The 21090-nt window shown below is 47.7% G+C and overlaps 1 protein-coding gene across 4 annotated transcripts in view; it reads left to right on the top strand.

The window, feature by feature from the left end:
• Grik4 (glutamate ionotropic receptor kainate type subunit 4) overlaps positions 1 to 21090 on the top strand; it is a 363614-nt gene that overhangs the window by 306984 nt on the left and 35540 nt on the right. For all 4 annotated transcript variants that reach the window (XM_048795923.1, XM_048795924.1, XM_015489727.2 and 1 more), the window contains one exon: positions 17116 to 17229. In XM_048795923.1, coding sequence (XP_048651880.1) covers positions 17116 to 17229 — 114 coding nt within the window. The remainder of the gene's footprint in view (positions 1 to 17115; positions 17230 to 21090) is intronic.

Below are 21090 nucleotides of genomic sequence, written 5' to 3'. Positions count from 1 at the left end.
GCAGCCTCTGCCTTGCACCAGGCTTTAGTCTGAGGTCTTGTGTACTTTCAAGACCTCTGGTTCAACAAGCAGGGACTTAGCCTCTGCCTTGTTCTCCAGAAGACTCTCTCATCCACCATCTAGTTTTAGGGTTACTCTCAAAGCTCAAGTTTCCAAAGGTGCTAAACCTGGTTCTTGCACTCCCCAAAGTTAAGTATTCTGTTTCTGAGCCTGGGGCTAGGACTCTATTGGTCCTGTTGATATATTTCCTGTCCCTGGCCAATATTTCCTGCCCCTAAATGCACTGATTCAACATTGGTTGTGGTTTCAGTTAAATTAGACACAGTTCCTCCTTTTCAAGAGGCCACACTCTGTGTATACAGGACCTCCAAGTATAAATTGTATGTTTTCCAAGGGGTGAAGGTGGACTGAAACCCTGCCACCCCTCTGCTCACCCAGCCTGTGTTCTGGTGTGGGGTTCTATCCACCTGTGGGAAATTTTCTTTCTGCAAAGATATGTTCAACTTGCCAACCCATGTGCCCAAAAGTCTGCTGGGAGAGTCAGTGTTTATTATTCATACAATAGCCCCAGTTCTACTGGGAATGAAGCTCAGGGTATAAAAATAATATGAGACTATAGCATGAGAAATATGCAAAGTGAAATCATGTACAACAATCTATAGGAGGACAGAGAAGAAAGGAGGTTATTCTGGAGGGAGCCAGGCAAGGCTTTAGAGAAGAAAAAAGCTAATGAAAACTGCTTATTGAACACACACTACCTATTAGGCACTTATTATGCACTATTTCCTCTCCATGCAACAACCTGATAAGATAAATATTATTATTTGCTTTTTATAATGATGACGCTGAAGTTAATTTTGGCTTACCAGAAAGGCTAACTCACATCACACAGCTAACAAGTGATCGGTCTGGAATTTAAAAAAACCAAGCTCACTTAACATCAAAGTCCATGGTTACTCTAACCCACAGTGATGTCTTCAAGTCAAGTTGGACCTTGATGGACAAGTAGGAATTTGACAAGCAATAGGACAGAAAGAATTGCAGGCAAAAGAAACTATGGTACAGGACAGGCTTAAGGAATGTGGCCGTTTCATGGGTTGGAGGGATGTCAGTAGTTTAAGGTGATGCTGAGAGGCAAGTCCAGCCCAGCTTGTGAAGATCATGGTAGACCATGGTGAGGAGTTGGAACACATTCTGAAGACAGTGGAAGGAGTCATGGAGTATTGAAAGCAGGGGGGTGGTGTGATTTGATTGTGTTCTCAAAGTGGACTTTGAACCAGCAGCGTGAGCATCACATAAGATTTGTCAGAAACCCCAAATCTGGGGTCCCATCCAGGCCTAGAGATTGAGAAACTTGGGGTGTGGCCCAGCAGTTTGCTATTAACAAGCCCTCCAGGTGATTCTGATTCATGGTCAAGTTTGAGAACAACTGGTCCACATGTGGCTGGAGTTTGAGAACCCCTGGTGCCCAGTGCAATTTAGTAGATGGACAGAATGGGAAAGAACTGGAAGCAAAGAGACCAGTTCAGGGGCTATTGAATAACTCACAGGAGCTTGAATGATGATGGTGCCAGTAAGAGCTGTAATGGGTTAAACAGGCATTTCCGAGGTGGATGGATGGGGCTTGGATGTTGACTGAAGAGAGAGCAGGCAAGGGAGGGAGGGGGAAGACTCCAGACTCACTGCTGGTCTGTTTTGGATTCCAGATGGGTAAGGAAGTCACCCAAGGTACACGGGGAAAAGAGTAGCTTTAGATGAAAGAGATGAGGAGTAGATGACATGGGTACAGTAAGTCAGTAAGTGGGTGAGAGGGCAGAGCTGGGCCCCAGCTGCACCCGGAAGTTGTCCGCTCAGGTGTTGGTGAAATGGGAGGACTGTGCTCACCCCATCCTCACCCCGCCTTCCCTCCTTGCTGTCCACCCTGAACGGATCCATCCTCTCTTTGTGAGTAATGAGCAGTGTTGACTTGGACAAGTCATCTAACTTGTCTGACCTCCTGTGTCCTCATCCCCAAAATGGAAATGATAGTATTAGGTTGTTGTGAGAAAGAGAAGGCACTTTGTGAACTCTTAGCGACTGTTACCTGTCTCCTGTCCTTGGCTCCTGAGACTTTGCTGGCATCTCCTCTCCTGGCCTGGAGCTTAGCTCCACCAGTGGTCCCCAGACACATGCACACACGTGCCTGCTTCCATGTGACGTGCTCACCCAGGTGCAGGGCCTTCCCTCTCCCAGGTCCTGCATCAATTTTTTCTTGCCATGCCACATCCAGACTCTCCGACAGAAAGTACTGGCTTTCTGTCACCCAGTCTCGATCCTGCCATAGGGAAGCACAGCAGCTTTCCAAGGTTATATGCCATGGTGGCAACCTGCTGTGCTGTTCCTGTCGCCATCCTTCTTGCCCTCTGCAGGTAGGGGAGCAAAAATCCCTTCCAGGGGGTGCTAGTGTCTGGGCCACCTACTGTTAGGTATTGAGTTGGGGACTGAGGTGGCAAGTCCACTATTTGTCTTGGGCCTAGAGGGAAGTGACTTGAAGTCAGGGTCTGTCCCTGAATGTTAAATTACTATCTGAATCTTCATGGGCTACCATTTTCTCACCCGTTAAGTAAGCACAACCATTTCCCCCAGGTCATGCCATAACTTCACCTGTATCCCTTCAGTCTGGAATCAGTCATCAGGAGCCATTCCACCAGGCCCTGCATCTCCCATCACTTGCCACTCACTCCTGAAACTCCCTCACTACTGGCCTTATTTGTTCCATGGTTAATTGAGCACATAGCCTTTATATTCACTCTTCCTTCTAACACATGCTTGATTCTCCACAGCACCAGTCTGTTATTTCCATCTCATTATCTAGGTCAAAACCCAATGTTACCTTCCCCAAGAAATGGTTTTTCTCTACCACGCTACAGAATCCATTCCCTCTGCCCATCGCATTCTGCTGCATTACCCTATTTTATTGTCTTCCAAGAAATTATTACCACATAAAATCATCTTGCTCATTACAGGACTATTTGTACATTGTCTGTCTCCTCTCACTAGAATGTAAATTCTTTGAGATCAGGAATTATACCCATCTTGTTCATCCCTATACTTGTAGCATCTGGAAAAGGTGCCAGCATACAATAGCACTTAAAATTATGGGCTGGATAGATGAATGGATTGACAGATGGATGAGTGGATGACTATATGAATGTTCAAATATATAGATAGATGTATGAATGGAAAGATGGATAGGTGAATGGGTGGGTGAATATACAGATGGATGAATGGATGGGTGGATGGATATATGTATGGAAGAGTGGGTGTGTGGGTGCTGTGAAGACATGTGGGAGAGAACTAGCCATGATAGCCCCAGACCCCCAGGAACTTAGAGCCTAGACAGCCCTCCCAGTGCTGAGAACCATCTGTTGGTTTCCAGACAATGCCTTTGACAAGTAGCAGGGAAAGTACAGCAGCGATCCCACTCTGCCGATGCCTCCAGCAGGTTGGGGCTGAAGGCAAAGCTTGTTTTGCTGAGCCCGCCCTCCCACGGAATCCATGGTGCCTGTGCATTCCTCCTGCTGTCCTGCCTCCCCCTCCTGGCTCTTCCTCTTTCAGCTCCTTGCAGCTGGGCCTCCAGCTCACCCACGGCATGCTCAACCCCCACCCCACTTCCCAGAGCCACAGGAGCTTGAGAAAGAAGCGTGTGGGTAACCATGTCCTCCTTCCTCTCCCCGTGGGGGTGCGAGGGACAGTCTCCTGTTTTGTTCCCAGAGTCACAGTGACTCCCCTCTTCACACGTTAGGCTGTAGTTGGCCTAATCAGGTATCTGTTCAACCCCTTCCACAAACACATTTACATTCCACTGTCTGTTGAATAAACCGACTCCATAAAACTTGCTGCCTTTATTTTCTTGGGTATGATGTTGGTGGTCAGGGGAAACAGAAGCCCACACATCATAGAACCGGTGTCAGGACCCATCTGCTCTTGAATCCACCCATTACTGCCATGTGCTATGCTCAACCCCTTATGCCTCCCAGTGTGACTTTTTGCCTATCCCTTGGCTGAAAATTGCTCTATAGATCGCAACAGGCACGATGCTATGTGTTGGATATAGTGCCAATCACGGCTTTACAAATATCATCTTATTCAATCTTTAAACACACCCCTAAAGTATTATTGTGCTCAATTTAAAAAAAATCAGAAAAGCAAAGCACAAGATGAAGCAATTTATCCTAGGCCACAAGGCTGAGAAGTGACAGAATCTGAATTCAGATGGGTCTACAGTGTGTTCTGGTTCTTGTGCGGTGCTGCCCTGAACACAGGCTATGTTTACCTACTCGAGGTACCTAGGATCCCTGTCCTGCCCCAGCAGGCAGACCCCACTCATCCCTCACCTTTCTGTGAGTAATAGTCCTGCTTCACAGAATCCCAAGTGTGCCACTGCCCTCTGTCCTCCGTCCTTCACCAGAAGGTCTGGTGGTGTTCAGCTTGCCTGTTGCCATGGCTTGACCTAGCTGGCTTGGGATTCCTGGCCAGAATCACTCTATACTCTGGGAGGCTAATTCACAGACTGTTTTCCGTGCTGTCCTGTAGCTTGTTGGGGGCACCTGACATCCCACCATCCATGAATGCAAGAGCCAGGCTGGCTTGGTCGTGCCAAAGGCATGTTGGCAGCCATCGCAGCAGCCATCCCAAAACCCTGCTGTGGCCCATCCTTCTCAGAACTGTGGAATTATCCCTTATCTTCTGTTGTCCTCAGATAGGCTCCCTTGGTTTAGGACAATCTCCTGTCCCAGCTGTGTCTATATTTGCTATTTAGGCAACAAAGGGAAGGCTCAGATCCTTTGAGATGGCAGCATGTAGCTGGGTCAGTGGATTTGGACTGCTCAGAAAGATGCTGTTGACTCGTGCCGGGCAGATCCTTGCCCAATCCAGGAGGCACCCTGAGCAGCCCTGCTGTGTCCTGGACGGCAGCAGGATAGTAGACCAGAGGCCTGGCTGGCTGCCAGGGGGTGGCACTCCATGATACACAGGCTGGAGATCAAAACAGAGGGTAGGTGATCAGTGAGTGCTGCAGGTGTGCCAACAGCTGTCCGTGTGGCTGACGGTAAAGTGGGGGTCAGAAGGAGCAACCCAGGGCGGGGTTTAGCCTTAGAGAACCTCGCCAGGCAGGACAGTGCTGCCTGAAGCAGAGTCCAGGTCTCTGGCACTCAAGGGATGAACAGAGGATGGAAACAGAGTGCCAGGATCAAAACCAGCATGGAAATAATCACAGCAAACACTTATTAAGCACTTAGTCTGTGCGAGGCCCTGTGCATTAGCACATGTGATCCTCACAACAACCCAGGAACTAGAAACTGGTACCATTTATACTTTACTCATGAGAAAACAAGTTCAGGGCTCAGTAATTTGCTCAAGATCACACAGCTAGCCAGGGACAGCTTAGACCCAGGGCCCCTGAAGGCTCTTTGTCTACTGTCTGATACTAAGAGGTTGTCCACACAAAACACTATGAGCATCCATCTCCATTGAATCTGAGATGAACTGGGCCCCTTCTCCCCTGAGTCCTAAGGCCCCTTGGGGTCTGGAGGGTGACTGTGGCTCCCTCCCCTCCCTGGGGCTTTGCCTGGTGTTCCCAGCAGACAGAGTTGGCTCTTCAGGGAGTTTCACAGCCTGCTCAGCAGTTTGGCCCAGAAGAGAAATCTGGAGTGTTCTCCATCTGAATGCAAATGCAAACCCAGTTAAAATGTCTGGATGTTCCTCTTACTCCTTCTTGCATTAGAAGCCACACCAGGTGTGAAAGCACAATACCCAGGAGACGCGCTGGGCCTGCACTAAACTTTCTTTTTTGTGAGAGATAACTGCCACCACTGCTGCCCCGGTAGAACCTTCCGGGCTTTCTACCCCAGAGAGCCAGCAGGCGTTTGAAGTCAGGCCTGATAGTGGCCATTCTCTCTTCTACTTGGGAAATCACCTTGCATTTTAAAAACCATTTTTATATTGAAATACACACACAGAAAAGTGCACAAACATAAGTCAGCTTGAGGAACTATGACAAGGGGACACGCCTTGTAACCACTGTCCAGCACCTGAAGATGCCCTTGTCCTACCCCACTCTGCCCTCCCTCCTTCCAAAGGTGGCCATTATCCCAAATTCAACATCACGTAGCTTTGCCAGGCCTCATTCCGCTCTGCTCTAAATAAGCCACTGCTGACCTTAGAGATGGTTATGGGGCTCAAGTACAATCTGGGGAAAATAACTCTGGAGATGTTGTTACTGACGGGCACATGAGCCATGTCAACAGGCAAAGCATCTCTCTGAAGTAGACCAAGCAGACCTTAGCTTCCAGAAAGGGTGGCCAAAGGTTTCCCACAGTGTCTCTTGCTCTCTTTCTCACAAGACTGCAGGGATCCCTGGGAAAATGCCCCGCTGCCCTTCGCAGTGTTTGAGCTTGCACACGTATGAATAAGAAATGAGGAACGGGCTAGATGCTACCCACTCGGTGCTCTAATTGGTCAGATCATTGCTCGCCTCCTGGTGTGGCCGGGCAGCTCAGGGGCTGGTCTCTGGGGCAGAGCTGGAGTGGGGAAGAAGTTGGAGGGGGCTTCTTGTTGGCTGAGAGAAAAGAGGGGGCCCGGGGGAGGCTTCTGGAGGTTCTCTATGACTGTTAGCAATGCTCCCAGCAATTGGTGCTACTTTATTTCACCCGACATAAACAGTCCTGATAACAGGCCTGTGAATCACACCATTTCTAATTACAGGGCTGACAAGTGAGAAGGAAAATGAAAGATAGCATGGTGAGCTGGTGGTACCACCAGATTCCTGCAGCAGTCCCAAATGGCTGCCTGAGCTTGCTTTATGCAGGTCCTTAACAGGCCCAGAAACCATCACCTTTGACAGGTGGTGGGCTGGCCAGGCCAGCTCAGTGCAAGCCCCTGCATGAAGACAGGGCTGCAAGTTTGAACTCCACATGGGCCAGTGAGCTTGCTCAGTGTTCTGTCCCATGCTGCTTCCAGAATATAGCCGGCATTTTTGGTGGCCGGCGGAGAGGGGAGACCAGTAGAAGAGGGTGGACTCAGGGTTGAAATTCAGTGCGTCTGAGCACCTGGCCTGTTGGTGACCCCATTGCCAGGCAGGCTGAAGTTTGCATCAGTAAAGGGGGCATTTGGATTACAAATGAGCATATCACCCCGAAACCTCAGACAGGATTCTGTTTCCTTTCTTTATGTGATGTGTAAGTTGGTGGTCACCTTCAGAAGATCAGGTGTGACAACAGTGGCCTGGTGGTAGTGTGGTGAGGAAGCTAGCCCAGCATGAGCCTCCTGGGGCTTCACAGCAGGTGTGGAAAATGCCAAGCCCACTCTTGGTTCTGTTTCACATCCCAACTACGTCAACTCTGTGTGACATATATAATACATATTGATTGTCCAACCATGTGACTTTTTTGCAATCTCTTCAAAACCTACATTGAATTTTCTACAACAACAACTTTTTCAAAGTTGCAATCAAACTGTACTAGATGACACTTGTCTAGTGTTTCTTGTGTCCCAGGCACTGTCCTAAGTGCTGTTCATGTACCCATTCACTTAACCTTTACAACATGTTTATGACATCTATAGTATCACTTACTCCCATTTTCTAGATGAGGAAACCAAGGGACAGAGAAGTGAAGTAATTTTCCTGTGGCCACATGGCTGATAAGTAGCTGAGCTGGCCCTCCTGTGTGTGCCCCTACTCAAAACACTAAAGTTGTTCCCTGAGTTGAGAACCAAGGTGAGAGAATCACATTAACTGAGCTTCTCTTTTTTGGATTTATCCATTCATTCATTTGATTTTTCCAGTTCAACAAATATTTATTTAATGCCTACCATGTGCCAGGCATTGCTGTAGATTCAGGAGAGATCTGGTGGATAAAACAGATGAGAGGCAGAGTGGGGCTGCAACTAGGACAGAGCATTTTTGGAGAGGAAAGAGTAGATGCAAATATCCTCAGGTGAAAGTGGATTTAGGCAGGACAAAAGTCAGTGTGGCCAGCTAGCCTAGCCACAGGATGCTGCTGGATCAGGTGATGCAAGTCCAAGGTGAAGAGTTAGAATTTTATCACCAATAAACTAGGTATTGATAAAAGTATCTATGGATTGTTTTCCTGGGTCCACAGCCTACCCCCGCAAAGATCTGAGGATAGCAGTAAGAAAGTCCATAAATTTAGAAGGGAAAAATTGACATCTCTATTTTTTCTAAATTCAAACAAACATATTATTTCTTTCAAATGATGGTCGTTAGCTATAAACCTTCGCAGCATCAGCCATATCTTTGACTTTGTCACTGATAGCATTATAGTGTTGCTATAAAAACCACCTCTAAAAGTTCTTGTGACATAAAAATGCACAGGTCACCATATCACAAAGACTATAAAATATTTTGATAACCATATTTCTCTGTAATCATTTAAAAACATTTTAAATGAAGAGGCTTCACCCAGATGTCATTGGATGGCCAGAGGCATCATGGCACGAAAGAGACGAAGACAGCGTTTTAGTCAGCTTTTACACTGCTCTGACTAAAAGACCTGACAAGAACAACTGTAAAGGAGGAAAGTTTATTTGGGGGCTCATGGTTTCACAGGTCTCAGTCCATAGACAGCTGGCTCCATTCCTTCCAGGTGAGGCAGAACATCATGGCAGAAGAGTGTGGCGGAAGGAAGCAGCTCACATGATGATCAGGAAGGAGAGAGAGAGAGAGAGAGAGAGAGAGAGAGAATCTACTCACCAGACACAAAGTGTAAACCCCAAAGGCATATCCCCAGTGATCTACCTCCTCCAGCCTCACCCTACCCGCCTTCAGTTACCACTCAGTTAATCCCCATCAGGGGGATTAAGATTATGTTAAGATTTTCATAACCCACTCATTTTTCCTCTAAACCTTCTTGCGTTGTAATAATGAGCTTTTTGGGGACACCTCAAATCCAAACCATAATAGACAGTGATGTAGAGGAGATGACTTGTTCTGCTTTAGCTTTTCAAAAGAGCCCTCTGGCTGCAGGGAAAGTGGGGATTTAACACCTGAGCTGTTCGTACAGGTCCTGGGAGGAAACCTTCCCACTGGTGACAAGAAGTAGACGTTAGTTGATCCATTTTAGAGACGAGGAGACTGAAACTCAGGTTTCACACAGTGTGCTCAGCAGGTGAATAGGAGATCTGGGATTTAAAAGGGCATCTCTCTGACCCCACAGGGCTAGAGGGTCAGTGAATGCCTGTGGCAAGAGATCAAAGATGAACAATGTCTGCTTGGTCTCCTGACCCAGCGTGGTCCTCTGTGCCCCACAACTTTACCCGTGAATGACTTGCCAACTCCTTCTGTCCTTAGCTCTGAATCTTGGCTAAAATCTTCCCTCACAGGCCAATAATATAGCCTTGTGCTGAGCCAACTAAATATTTGATGGGGGTTTTAATTTAACTTTAAAGAAATTCATCCAACCCTGAGAATAGTCTGTCACCTCAAGAAATAGCACCAGGGTGCACGTGGACCTATGAATGACATTGCCACTTCCCCAGGAATGCTAATGCTCCTCTGTGCCTCTGCCTCCTGGAGCATCACCAAAGAGAGGCTCAGCCCAGGGAGCATGGATAAATCCTACAAACCTGAGCTCACAGTGGTTGCAGAGACTCTGATCGGGCCCTGCTCTGCACAGGAAGTAGGCCTTCTTTGGGAGTTTGCGGGGGTGCAGTCTGGGTTAACTGTATGGTGTGCATGTGTGTGTTGGCACAGGTGACGAAATGCATGCCATTTGCTATTCTCTTATCCTTGTCCCCATATCCTGGTTCTGAAAGCAGGGAGAGTGGTGGGGCTGTCATCCTCTCTCCCCTGTAGACAAGGACATCAAACATTTTTACAGGCCCTGTGTGACCCTATGAGTTTCTCCTTGGCCCCACCCACGGTGGGCAGAGTGGGCAGACAGGCTGACTCATGTGGCAGGAGGGCAGATGTGCACACTCCCGAGGCATGTTATTATGAAGTCTACATGACGGCTCCTGCCAATGCATGCGGAGCCAGGAGTGGGAGTGAGCTTCCCCAGCTCCTGCAGATCCCACTGCCTCACAGCTCAGTGACCCCCGTGAGTCACACCAAGCTCCCTGAGTATCTTCATAGGTAGGGGCGGGAAGGGAAGAGAGACAGGCTCACAGCAGATAAATCGATCAAAAGACAAGAAGTGAGCAGATCATCTAATTTCAAATGAGCTGCGATGCATCTGCTCAACTGGGCAGCAAAAAAGGAACAGGGCTGGGGAGAAGTTGGAAGCAGCTCCGTGGAAGCTGGTCCTTCTGCTGGCCTCTGGCTCAGGCTGAGGCTGTCATCTCCCTTTCTTCCTAGAGTGTAATTAACACCCCTCTGCTGACAGCCACCTTTCACCGGAGTGCAGGAGTGTGGGGCTTTGGGCAGCCTGCCTGGCGCTGTCCAAGGTATTAGAGGGAACTGAGCTGTGGACAGGGCAAGGGGAGACGGGCGCACCCTAGTGGGGAATCCAGGGCTTCACGTCTCCCTTAGACTGGAGGATGAGGACTTGGTGCTGACCATGTCCTGAACGTGACGAGAATCTGGTTCCAGCATTACAGCTTCCTGACAAAAATGCCCCGTGCATACCATGCAGCCACTTGTCAGACATGGGCCTGTTTCTGCAGCCAGCAAGATGGGGCTCAGATCAGGCTTTGTTTAGGGGGTTCCACTCCTTATTCTACAGTGGTTGTTCCTTGGGGACTTATTGTGAGCTCACTTGGGGAACATCACCTTGATTAGTGCAGCAATAAGAGAGCAAAGGGCCCAGTCTGTTCCTGTGGGTCTGAAGTCATCTTTCTCCACATCCTAGCTGTGTGCACTTGAGCAAGTTACCAACTTCTCTGGGCCTCAGCTCTTTGTGTTGAGTTTTTAAAAGACTCAGTCCGTGCTTCAAGAAAATTGGGTGGAGGCTGTAGCTCAGTGGTAGAGCACTTGCCTTGCATGTGTGAGTCACTGGGTTCAATCCTCAGGACTACCTAAAAATAAAGATATGGTGTCCATCTACAACTAAAAACCAAATAATAATTAAAAAGAAATGTATACTCTAATGGGGAGATAAAATATGCACCAAATGTCAACAATAGCAATAATTGTAAGAGCTAATATTTATTGAGAGTTATTCTGTGCTGAGCTTAGACTTTGTATTCAATTCCCATTGAGGCTTCATGAGGATAGGAATATTGTCCCCACTTGATTGGGGAAGAAACTGAGGCACAGAGAAGTTAAGGTCATACAACTTGTAAGTGGCAGAGTTGGAGAATGAGCCTAGATTCCCTGTTCTAACACAAGGCAGTTGACACCTCATGCCACAGGGGTGGTACAGGCCACGGCTTATCCCCTCTAGCCACCAAGAAGTGGCAGGGCTCGTTCCTGGGAAGATGATAGGGAAACCTTTTTTGGAGAAGGCAAACTCTACATGGACCTCGATGGGTAGATGGAGTTGATGGTTGGATTTTCACATGAAGAAAATAGAACTGTAGATAAGTATGAGGGGTAGCAGAGAGTGGGCAGTGGGCCCTGCAGGCAGCCACTGCCAATATAGAGATCTCACATGCGAGGGCAGACTCCATGACACGATCGATGCTTCCTGGAGGTTCCCATCAGTTCAACAATTCTCTATCACCCTCACTCCAAATGCTCCACCAGAGCCCAGTGTGCCTTCTCCCTCCCAGGAAAGCCATGCTTGCTGGACTCAAAGCTCCTTCCTATCTGGGTGTCTGCGGATAATGCCAGCCCTGTTTTCACAGCCCTGGGCCAGGCCTTGCTTGGGAATCTGTAAGTTCTTTCAGTATACAGGGGCTCTCCAGAGGCAATTACCTTGGAATGAAGGCTTCCAGGAGTGCTCAGTACAACCTTATTCTGTGTAGCGTTTTCTCATTCCAACTGTAACCTCCTGAAGCTTTCCAGAGTTAAGTAACACAATTACAGAGTTAACTAAATGACAGCACAGAGTGGGAGGCTCCATGGGGCCCGAGCAGCAGAGGAAACAGGGTCTGTGGATGCCATGGCTTGTAAAGGAGTCGAAAGCTGCTGGCCCGGATGGGGTGGCCAGGGCAGAGGCTGGAGTCAAGAGAGAGGGGGCAGTAAAAAAAAATAGTGAGAGAAAAGATCTAAAAGCTGATCAGAGAGGGCACAGTGTGTCTGAGAGAGAATCATGAAGAGCTTGAGCAGGTCATTTAATCCACTCTCCCTGAAAAGAACCATATAGTGAGGAATAGGCTGTAGAGAAAGACTGTGTTTTCAAGCCGGACTTTATTATTTTTTTTCCCCTAGAAATTTCCAAAGCATGGGGCGGTGTGAGGCCCGGGAAGGTCTTCATGTCGGTCTTTAAAGCCAGACAATACCACAGGGAAGCTGTGGTATTGACACAGCTGTGTGCATGCTCCAGGGCACCTGGGAAACAACAGCAGAGGGCTGGATGTGGTGGGGGCACGCCTGTAGCCCCAGCTACTCGGGAGGCTGAGGCAAGAGGATGGCAAGTTTCTGGCCAGCCTGGGCAACTTAGCAAGACCCTGTCTCAAAATGGAGAGGACTTGGGATGTAGCTCAGTAGTAGAGCACTCCTGGGTTCAATCTCCTGTACTGCAAAAAAGCAAAAACACTACCAAAGATTGAGTGATGGTAGGGGAGTGGGTACTGGTGCACAGTCAGCATCGCACAGAGAACAAGCTTGCCCACCTCCAGACACACCTACAACTCATCATGGGCTAAGATCTCCCCAGAGGCCCTTGTTGAGATAACCATCATTGTCCAGTGCACCAGCGCCCTATCACCATTGCCATCCTGCAGCAAATACTTTTGGAACCAGGCCCGTCAGCACTCACAGGCACTGTCCCTGTGAAGCTCTAGGGTTGGGGACTATTATTATCCCACTTTATAGATGAGTGGATAGAGGCTGAAAGACACATCTAGTAAGTGACAGAGTCCAAATGAGTCTGCCCCACGCTCATCCTCTGGAAGTGGCAGCACTCTGCAATTTCTGCAGCCTCTAAGGCGCTTCCACCCCCATCGTCTCTGTTGACCCTCACATCATATCAATAGGCAGGCACTGCACCCATTTACAGCTGAAAAAGATGAGTCCCTGAGAATGCAGAGGCGTTGCTCATGGACATGTGAGTGGCAATGGCAGCCTCCTGCCCATTGCCTCCTCCATGTGGGTGTGAGGGTGGAGACCCTGCCAGGCACCAGGGAGAGGATTTTGCCCAAAAGGGGGCAGCAGCTGTCTAAATAAAGAAGCAAGGATGAGAGGGCAGGCTTTGTCTGCTTCAGGTGGCCCGGGATCTGCTGCTGCCATCAGAACACCTCTGACTTGTTCTCTGGGAAGCCCGGATGGGAGCAGCAGGCTGAAGTGACAAAGACCAGGGCCCTGCAGTTGGGCTGTGACAGCAATGGCAGTGGTTGTGTGACCCCCATTGAACCCCATGAGGCAAGGGAGCGTGTGTTTTGGAAGTGGCCTAGGCTGGCTCCTGCCTATCCTTCTCTTATCAACGCCACAGACACCCAGGAGATAAAAGTGGGGCTGGCTCAGAGGCAGCACACAAAGCTCTTCCAGGAACACTTTCCTCAAAAATGGGGAGAGGAGAAAGGCCTCTATGCTCAGTCAATGTCTGTATATGCCCCTGTGCAAGTGTGCACACCCGCGTCATGACCAGGACCTATGACACGTGGAGAGCTCTCGGCCACTGCCCTGCTCTGGTCCTTCTCTGCTTCCGACAGACCCTAGCTCTCTGGCTCCTGCTGTCCTGGTCTCTTCTGATTTCACAGTCCCCTGAGATTCAGTTTCAGGCCTGCACTCCTCAGATCGTTTGCACCTTCCCGATCTTTCCAGATTTCCTCCCCTAAAAACAGAATCCTAAAATAAATAAAGTAAAATGTCCCTAAATAAATAAAATGAAACACCTCTAAAATAAAACATCTCTGCCTTGGGTCCGCTGCTCCTCTCCCCAAGTTCGGTCCCCTCATCTGCTCCCCACCATTCGATTCTGCTGACCTGACCGCCGTCATCTTCTCCGCAGAGCAGGGGCTGATTAAACCAAGCTATACTTCCTCCAGCTGGGCAGACCAAGCACAGGGCTTTATAGCTGGACAAGAGCTGGTGAGCTCTCTAGTTGAACCCTTTCATTTTATAGTTGAGGAGACTACTCCAGACAGGAATAACTTGCCCAAGGTCACAATGAGGTTGAAACCCAGTGGAGACAAGAGCCACTTGTCTGTCCTGTCCACTGCTCTTTCCAGTGGAGGTCAAGCCCCCCCACCCCCGGCCCAGGAGAGGCCGGAGGAGCAGAAGGCCTTGGATGTGCTGCCCTTGTGGCCGCCCTGCCCTCCGCCTCCACTCAGGGGTTCCTGGCATTCTCACACCCCAGCCCCTTCCTTGTTAGTTTGGTTTCATGGCACATTATCTTCTCATCTGAAGGCTGCTTTATAGTATAATGTCTTTTTAACTAAGGTGAAAATAAACGAATTCACGCCTCTTGGAATAATCCAGTCCCGTGTGATTGGTCTGATACCCTGGGGTGCACCGAAGCCAAGCTAGATCATTACCGTTCCATAGCGAGTCAGTTAAACATAAGAAACAAGCATCACCAAACCTCCATGGCTTCTTGTAGCTTGCTGCTGCCCTTTCTCTCCTCCTTCTATGCCTTCTCTGTCCCCAAATTACCCTGAACTGGGGACAAAGAAAAGAGAAGTGGGGATGGGGCCGAGTCAGCAATGTGGGCAGGAAGTGGTTTCTCTGCTTGGCCCAGTTTGGGGAAGTGTCTGTTTGTGACTAGAATGAAATGCCCTCTCGGGCTTGGGGCACAGGCTCAGCTGGATATGCGGTCATTCTGCATGTATTTAGGAAGAGGTCTGGCAGTGGGATGTGCTCCATTTCCAGCTTCCTCCCCATATGGACATATGGAATTGTTTAGCATAATGTCATTGTTGGCCAACTTCTGTAAACTTGTGAAATGGTTTCCAGCTTTTAATCCAAAGTTTGCCCTTTTTGGAGGAAAGCTAAATATGGGGAAAAAATTTGAGGATAGCATTGTTTACTTTGGCTAATTGATTTAAATTTAAGGAAAATAACCAGAGAAAAGACTGGGTGCTATGATTACCCTTTGTCCATTTTAGCAGTTTTAGTTTCCTTAATCTGTTCTTCAGTCCAAAGCTTTGAACTTGTTACCTCCCCCATTTCCAGGCAGGGTGGGGCTGTCAGTTTCCAGCAAACCTGACCGCTTGGACGGATGCCGCACCTGCTGGCCTTCCTAGTTGGTTTCTGCTGCTCTGTGCCCATGTCACAAACTACATTTGTCAGGGCCACAGTCATGGAGAGGCTGAGGTTCTGAAAGACCCAAGAAGCCCTCTAAAGAGTCCCCCAGATGAAGGCACTAGCAATCTTCTAATCAAACTCCACTCTCTAATCCAAGGGTTGATTCATTTGATAGGAGTAATCAACATTCTCTTAGAGAAATACAGAATGAGTCACTCAGTTTCCATTCTTTATTAAAGATCTCATTCATCTGCACTCTAGTTTCTTTTAAGGATGCCTTGACTCTAGATGTTTGTTAACCTTTGCCAGGTCAGGGTTTGGAACATGTATGAGGGTGGAGGACAGGTGTTTAGATGTAGAAGAAACTGACCTTCACCCATGGATTTATCCTTCCTGGGCATACATCGCAATTCCCTTGGGAGCTATTCCCTTTCTACATTTTTTGCAATGGGTTAGCAAGGATCGTGTGTGTGTGTGTGTGTGTGTGTGTGTGTGTGTGTGTTCATGTGGGCTCATTCAGAACTGATTGGCTTTTCTGTAGATTGTTTGACATTTTACTTTTCCTCATTTCTTTGTTCATCTTTTGCATGAACTGATCAAAAAACTGAAATGTAAATTGCCAGAGGCTTGTCTGAAAGATAGTGCCTAGGTTTATAAACATGCTTCTTAAATATCAGTATAAGTCACCTGAGCAACTTGTTAATACGAGTCCTGTAATTTCCCAATAGAGTCAGATCCAGGGTGTGAAAAAGACTCTGGAATTCACATTGATTGGCTCACCAGGTGATTCTGATGCAGGTGGCCCCATGGACTGACTGCATTTTGAGAACCATGCTGGAGAAATGTTGGACAGGTCTAGCACTTTTAACATTTCATGGTTTGTGGATGAGGTTAAGGAAACCTGGAGAAGCAAAGAGACTAGCCTTGGTTGGTTGAGTGGTTAGTTAGGGCAGACCTGGACTAGAACTGAGTGCTAGCTCAGTCCAGGTATCCAAGAACAGACCAATAGGGAATGAGCTTGCTTTCAACGGGATGGAAAGGAAACCTACAGCATCTCCTTTTCCAGTGGGCCCTCATTTGGGCCAGATCCCATCAGAAATGAACACTCCAGGTGCAATTAGGAGGCAAAGAGAAAGGAAGGAAAAGCTCTTCAGAACAGATTTTGGTTCTTTCGCATCAAAAAGACCAGAGACTCTTCTTTTGGTCCTGCCAGTGACACCTGAATTTCTATCTGGACAACAATGTAATTGGTCAGTGATCAGGAGGCCTGAATCAGCCCCATCTCTGGCAAGGGTGGGCTTTGTGACGTTGGGCCCCGTGCCCAATTTGTTGACATCCCTTTTTTTTCTGTGAAATGAGCGGGGTTGCATTAGACTGTTTCAGATGCCTGTGTTCCTGGCATTTTTACCTCTCACTGTGACTCTCCCTGTTGAAGTATCTCACCTGCCAAAGGCACTCCGAGAAGTTGTGTAGACTGGACAAGTGAATAAGGGGAATACAAATTATTCAGTGCGGAGAACTCCAGAGCCTACTGCCAGTTCTCCCCTCCTGAGCCCCTCCTCAGGGCAGAACAATCTAGCAGTGATCCTCCTGCTTCTAAATCACCTGTGTGTTTAGAGGGCTCTAACCAGGAATGAACACAAGCCACGGCTTCAACATCCTGTCCTTTCCAGGGTGATTGTTCGGATCTGGGCTACGCTGGCTTCTCCCCAACCCAGGAAGCCAGACCGAGTAACCTCTCCTCGGGGACAGCCTCTAGTCACAAGTCCCTGTGCCCCACCTCACCTCACGTGGCTACCCCGCTGATGGGATCTCTCTGTTCCTTTCAGAAAGCAGATCTGGCTGTGGCAGGCCTCACCATCACAGCCGAACGTGAGAAGGTGATTGATTTCTCTAAGCCATTCATGACGCTGGGAATTAGCATTCTTTACCGAGTTCATATGGTAAGAGACTTATTTTATAAGCATTTATGTCATTAAAGTTATTTGCATGCAAACACTGAGTTATATGGTAATAATGAGTGACTCACGGAAATATTTAGATTTTGAGACTTAAATGCAAATGTGCTGGGCTATTTTTTCCTCCATCAGCTGTGAGAACTTGCAACCAGGAGGGATGGAAAAGTCACACTTGTGAGCTTTCCAGTAAAAATGGCTCATGAATAGGGATGACCAAAAGAGTAATCTGGTAGCACTTGGTGCATAGTCTGTCGGTGACTGCCTCTGTCAGTCACACTTCTTTCTCCCGGGGGCAGGGCCTGAAGCCTAGATAAGTCACCCCCCACCTTCTCAAAGATTCCTTCGATTCCCAGATCCACTTGTGTTCACTCTGAGCATTGTGTCTGGTTAGGGAATACAGACTTCTTCCTCTTCTGATTATTCATATTGATGCATACAGAGCAAATATCTAATGTCATTTTTACCTTGTCTTCTGCACCATACCCCCTCCCCCATGCCCACACAAAAAGATTTCTCTGGCTAGGTTAGCTAAAGTGAGCATCAAAATGAGTGTGTGAGAACACACCAATAAGTAGCCAAGGATGGACATGATCCCTGATATCCATCATGACTGGCTGGGTCATTTCTATCAAGTGGGCAATTGCTGTGCTCACAGAAAATAGCTGTCTTTATCTAGTTTACCAAACTGGACCAGAAGAGCCTTTCTCTCCTCTTTTCATCCACACTGGCTTGCAGCTACATGGATTTCCCCAGCTCTCTAGTCAGTTTTGGTGTCCATACTTCAGTTGCCATGCATATTTCTGTACATAGCCTGGCACCAAGAGGCTGCCCAACAGGAAAGGACTGCATGCCTGCTGAAGTGACCCCAGCCCTAGAGAAAGAGGACATTTGCACCCCCAGCTGGAACCCATCGCTGCAGCTGTTGAGGCATCGGGAGCTGTTCCCAGGTTTCTCTAGGAGGGTCATCTCCTGTCATGGACCCTAGGTAACAGGCCCACTGTTCAGATGAGTGATGTTCTGTGCTGGGCCTCAGTGTCCTTCATGGTTACCACCTGACCTGGGAAAGATGACCAGATCATCTGGAGGAAGTGATGCCATTGAAATCTCAAACTCCACAGGCTAAGACAGAAAGAAAGGCAAAGATTTCACAGTCAGGCTGTTATTGATGTTTGTTTTTGTGCAGTAAGGTACATTTGGACCCCTCCCAGCCAATGTCCTCCTCTTGTCCTCTTACTGATGATAGTTCCCATTTGTGGAGTACCTTCTATGTCCCCAAGAGTCTACCAGGTGCTTGTGACATGGGTTGTGGTTATGGGTTGAATTTGTCTCCCCTTGAAATGCATGGTGAAGTCTTAGCTCCAGGACCTGTGAATGTGACCTTATTTGGAAATAGAGTCTTTGCAAATGTTATCAAGTTAAGATCATACTGGATTTCCATGGGCCCTAATCCAATGAAGGGTGTTCTTATAAGATGAGGAAAATTTGGACACAGACACATAGGGGAGAATTCAAAGACAGAGATGGGAGTGGTGTGTCTATAAGCCAAGGAACACCCAGGGTTGCCAGAAACCACCAGAAGATTCCTCCCCTAGAGCCTGCATGGGGAGCCTGGCTCTAATGATGCCTTGGCTTTGGCCTTCTGGCCTCTAGATCTTTGAAGTGAAAGATTTCTGTTATTTTAAGCCAGCCAGTTAGGGTACTTCGTTTTGACGGTCCCAGGAAATGTGCACAGTTGTGTTGTTCTTATTTTAGAAATGAGAAAACTGAGATGGGATTAGTTTAAAAACCAGGACAAGGCCACATGCTAATAAGGCAAAGGGTAGGGTACAAACCCAAGGACAGAGTGACTCCAGCCCTCTGTGTGACCCCAGCTCTCTCTGTGACCCCAGCCTGCCACCCTCATGTTTTGCACATCCTTCTTCATTTGGTTCTCAGAGCCGTTCTCTGAAGAGGGAGGCAGGTACCATAATCCCTGACTCGCAGATAAGGAAGCTGGAGCATCACTTGCAGCTGACCCAGGGCAAGGCTGGGGTGAGGCCTCCCAGCTCCAGGACAGTGCTCCGGTCACTGTCCCCCTGTCCTCCTGCAATTTTCCAACCAGCATCTTGTTTTGAGGTTCCTCCTCCCTACACTTGGCCCTGAGGGAACATCCAAAAGACATGGAGATGCACAGCCTTTTTCAAGACCACCCTGCTGTAGCTGCAAGTAGGCTCCGGCCTTGATTTCTTAATTAACACTGAGGAAAGAGCTCTCCTGGTGACCCAAAGACACCCCCCCACCGCCCAGGAACCAGGTAGCCAAAGACACCTGACCCTGAGTGTTTCTACCACTTCGCAACGACTGTGGCTTCGCTTCTCTGAATGCAGAACACCATTATCCTGAATATCAACTCTGGCCAGAACTATACCCCAAGTCACCAACCCTCTGGTCATCCTCCGTTGAATTGTTGGCCAATTGATTACTACTACCACAGACCTATGACTGTATTAGTTCCTGGGATATTAAGTTTTATGTGTCAAGTAGGCATCGCTGTGAAGGTATTTTGTAGTGTAATTAATGTCGACAATGAACTAACTTTAAGTAAAGAAGATAATCCTTCAATACTGTGAGTGGCCTCATGCCATAAGTTGAAGTCAGTGAAAGGCAAAGAACTCAGGTTTCCTGGAGAAAAAATTCTGACCCAAGGCAATAACATGGACATCGTGCCCATTCAGATATATTCACCTTTTGGACTTAGCAGCTCCCCCAACATGTCAGCTAGGTAGGTAGGTAGGTAGATAGATAGATAGATAGATAGATAGGTAGATAGATAGATATGATGTGATATGATATACACATAGATATAGATATAAATATAGATATATCTCCCATTGGTTCTGGTACAGTTCCCCAGCGTGGCCTGGATTCCTCCCTCCTCTGGCCTCCCCTTGGAGGCCCCAGTATGCCACATGGCTGCTCAGATCTGATTTATAACAGGGCCAAACTGAGCAAAATATGAGCGCTGGAATGAACAGCTTACACTGAACAGAACTGACAGTTTATGCATTTATTCAACAAACATTTATCGAGTACATTCTGTGTGAGAGGCACTATGCTTAGAGAGTACCAAAAAGTCAGCTCGAGAGAGAATGTTCCTGGATCTACTGGTGATCCTGGTGAGAGTGAGTCCAAGATGAACTTTGCTATATCTGACCCAAAGAGGTCTCCGCAGGAATCGCTAATGTTGAAGTGTAGATGGGTGGAGTCCACCCCGAGAGCCTAGATCAAAAACTACACGGAGAGGCCGTCTCCAGTGTGATGGTGCTACGGGACTTAAAGCCAAGTACTGGGTATTTATTATTTTGTGAATTTTCTCTAATTGATGGTTATCTTGGAATGAAAAATGTGCTTAATTTTGTTTATCATTTCTAAGAATATAGAATTTCTCTCTCAGTTCTCTATCTATGAACTCACCTGACTGATGAGCAGTCATCACCAAAACGTGAGCATCTGGTGGCAATCAATCCCCTGTGCAAAAGTAGAAATCATTAACTCAAAGTGAAATGCCTTGTGAAGAATTATTTTTAATTACTTAATTTTAAACTGATGCACAAAAGCATAAACATTTTATGTATTAATGGGGTCCCATGTCATGGCCCGTTTCCTGCATATGTTATTACATAATATAATTTCTAGTTAAGAATTATTGACAAAGCCTCCCAAATCATAAGTGATGGCAAGTGTGTCTCTGAATGTAAAGATAACCAGAAATAATTTGTGAATTTCCAACAATCTAAAGTTATCTGGGCTTTTCCATGAACATAGATCATTAAGAGTTGATTATGGGATACTTTCCTTTTTCCCCAC

This window comes from Marmota marmota, unplaced genomic scaffold, assembly GCF_001458135.2.
Source record: "Marmota marmota marmota unplaced genomic scaffold, marMar, whole genome shotgun sequence".
Taxonomy (NCBI): Eukaryota; Metazoa; Chordata; class Mammalia; order Rodentia; family Sciuridae; genus Marmota; species Marmota marmota.
This window is presented reverse-complemented; position numbering and strand designations above follow the sequence as displayed.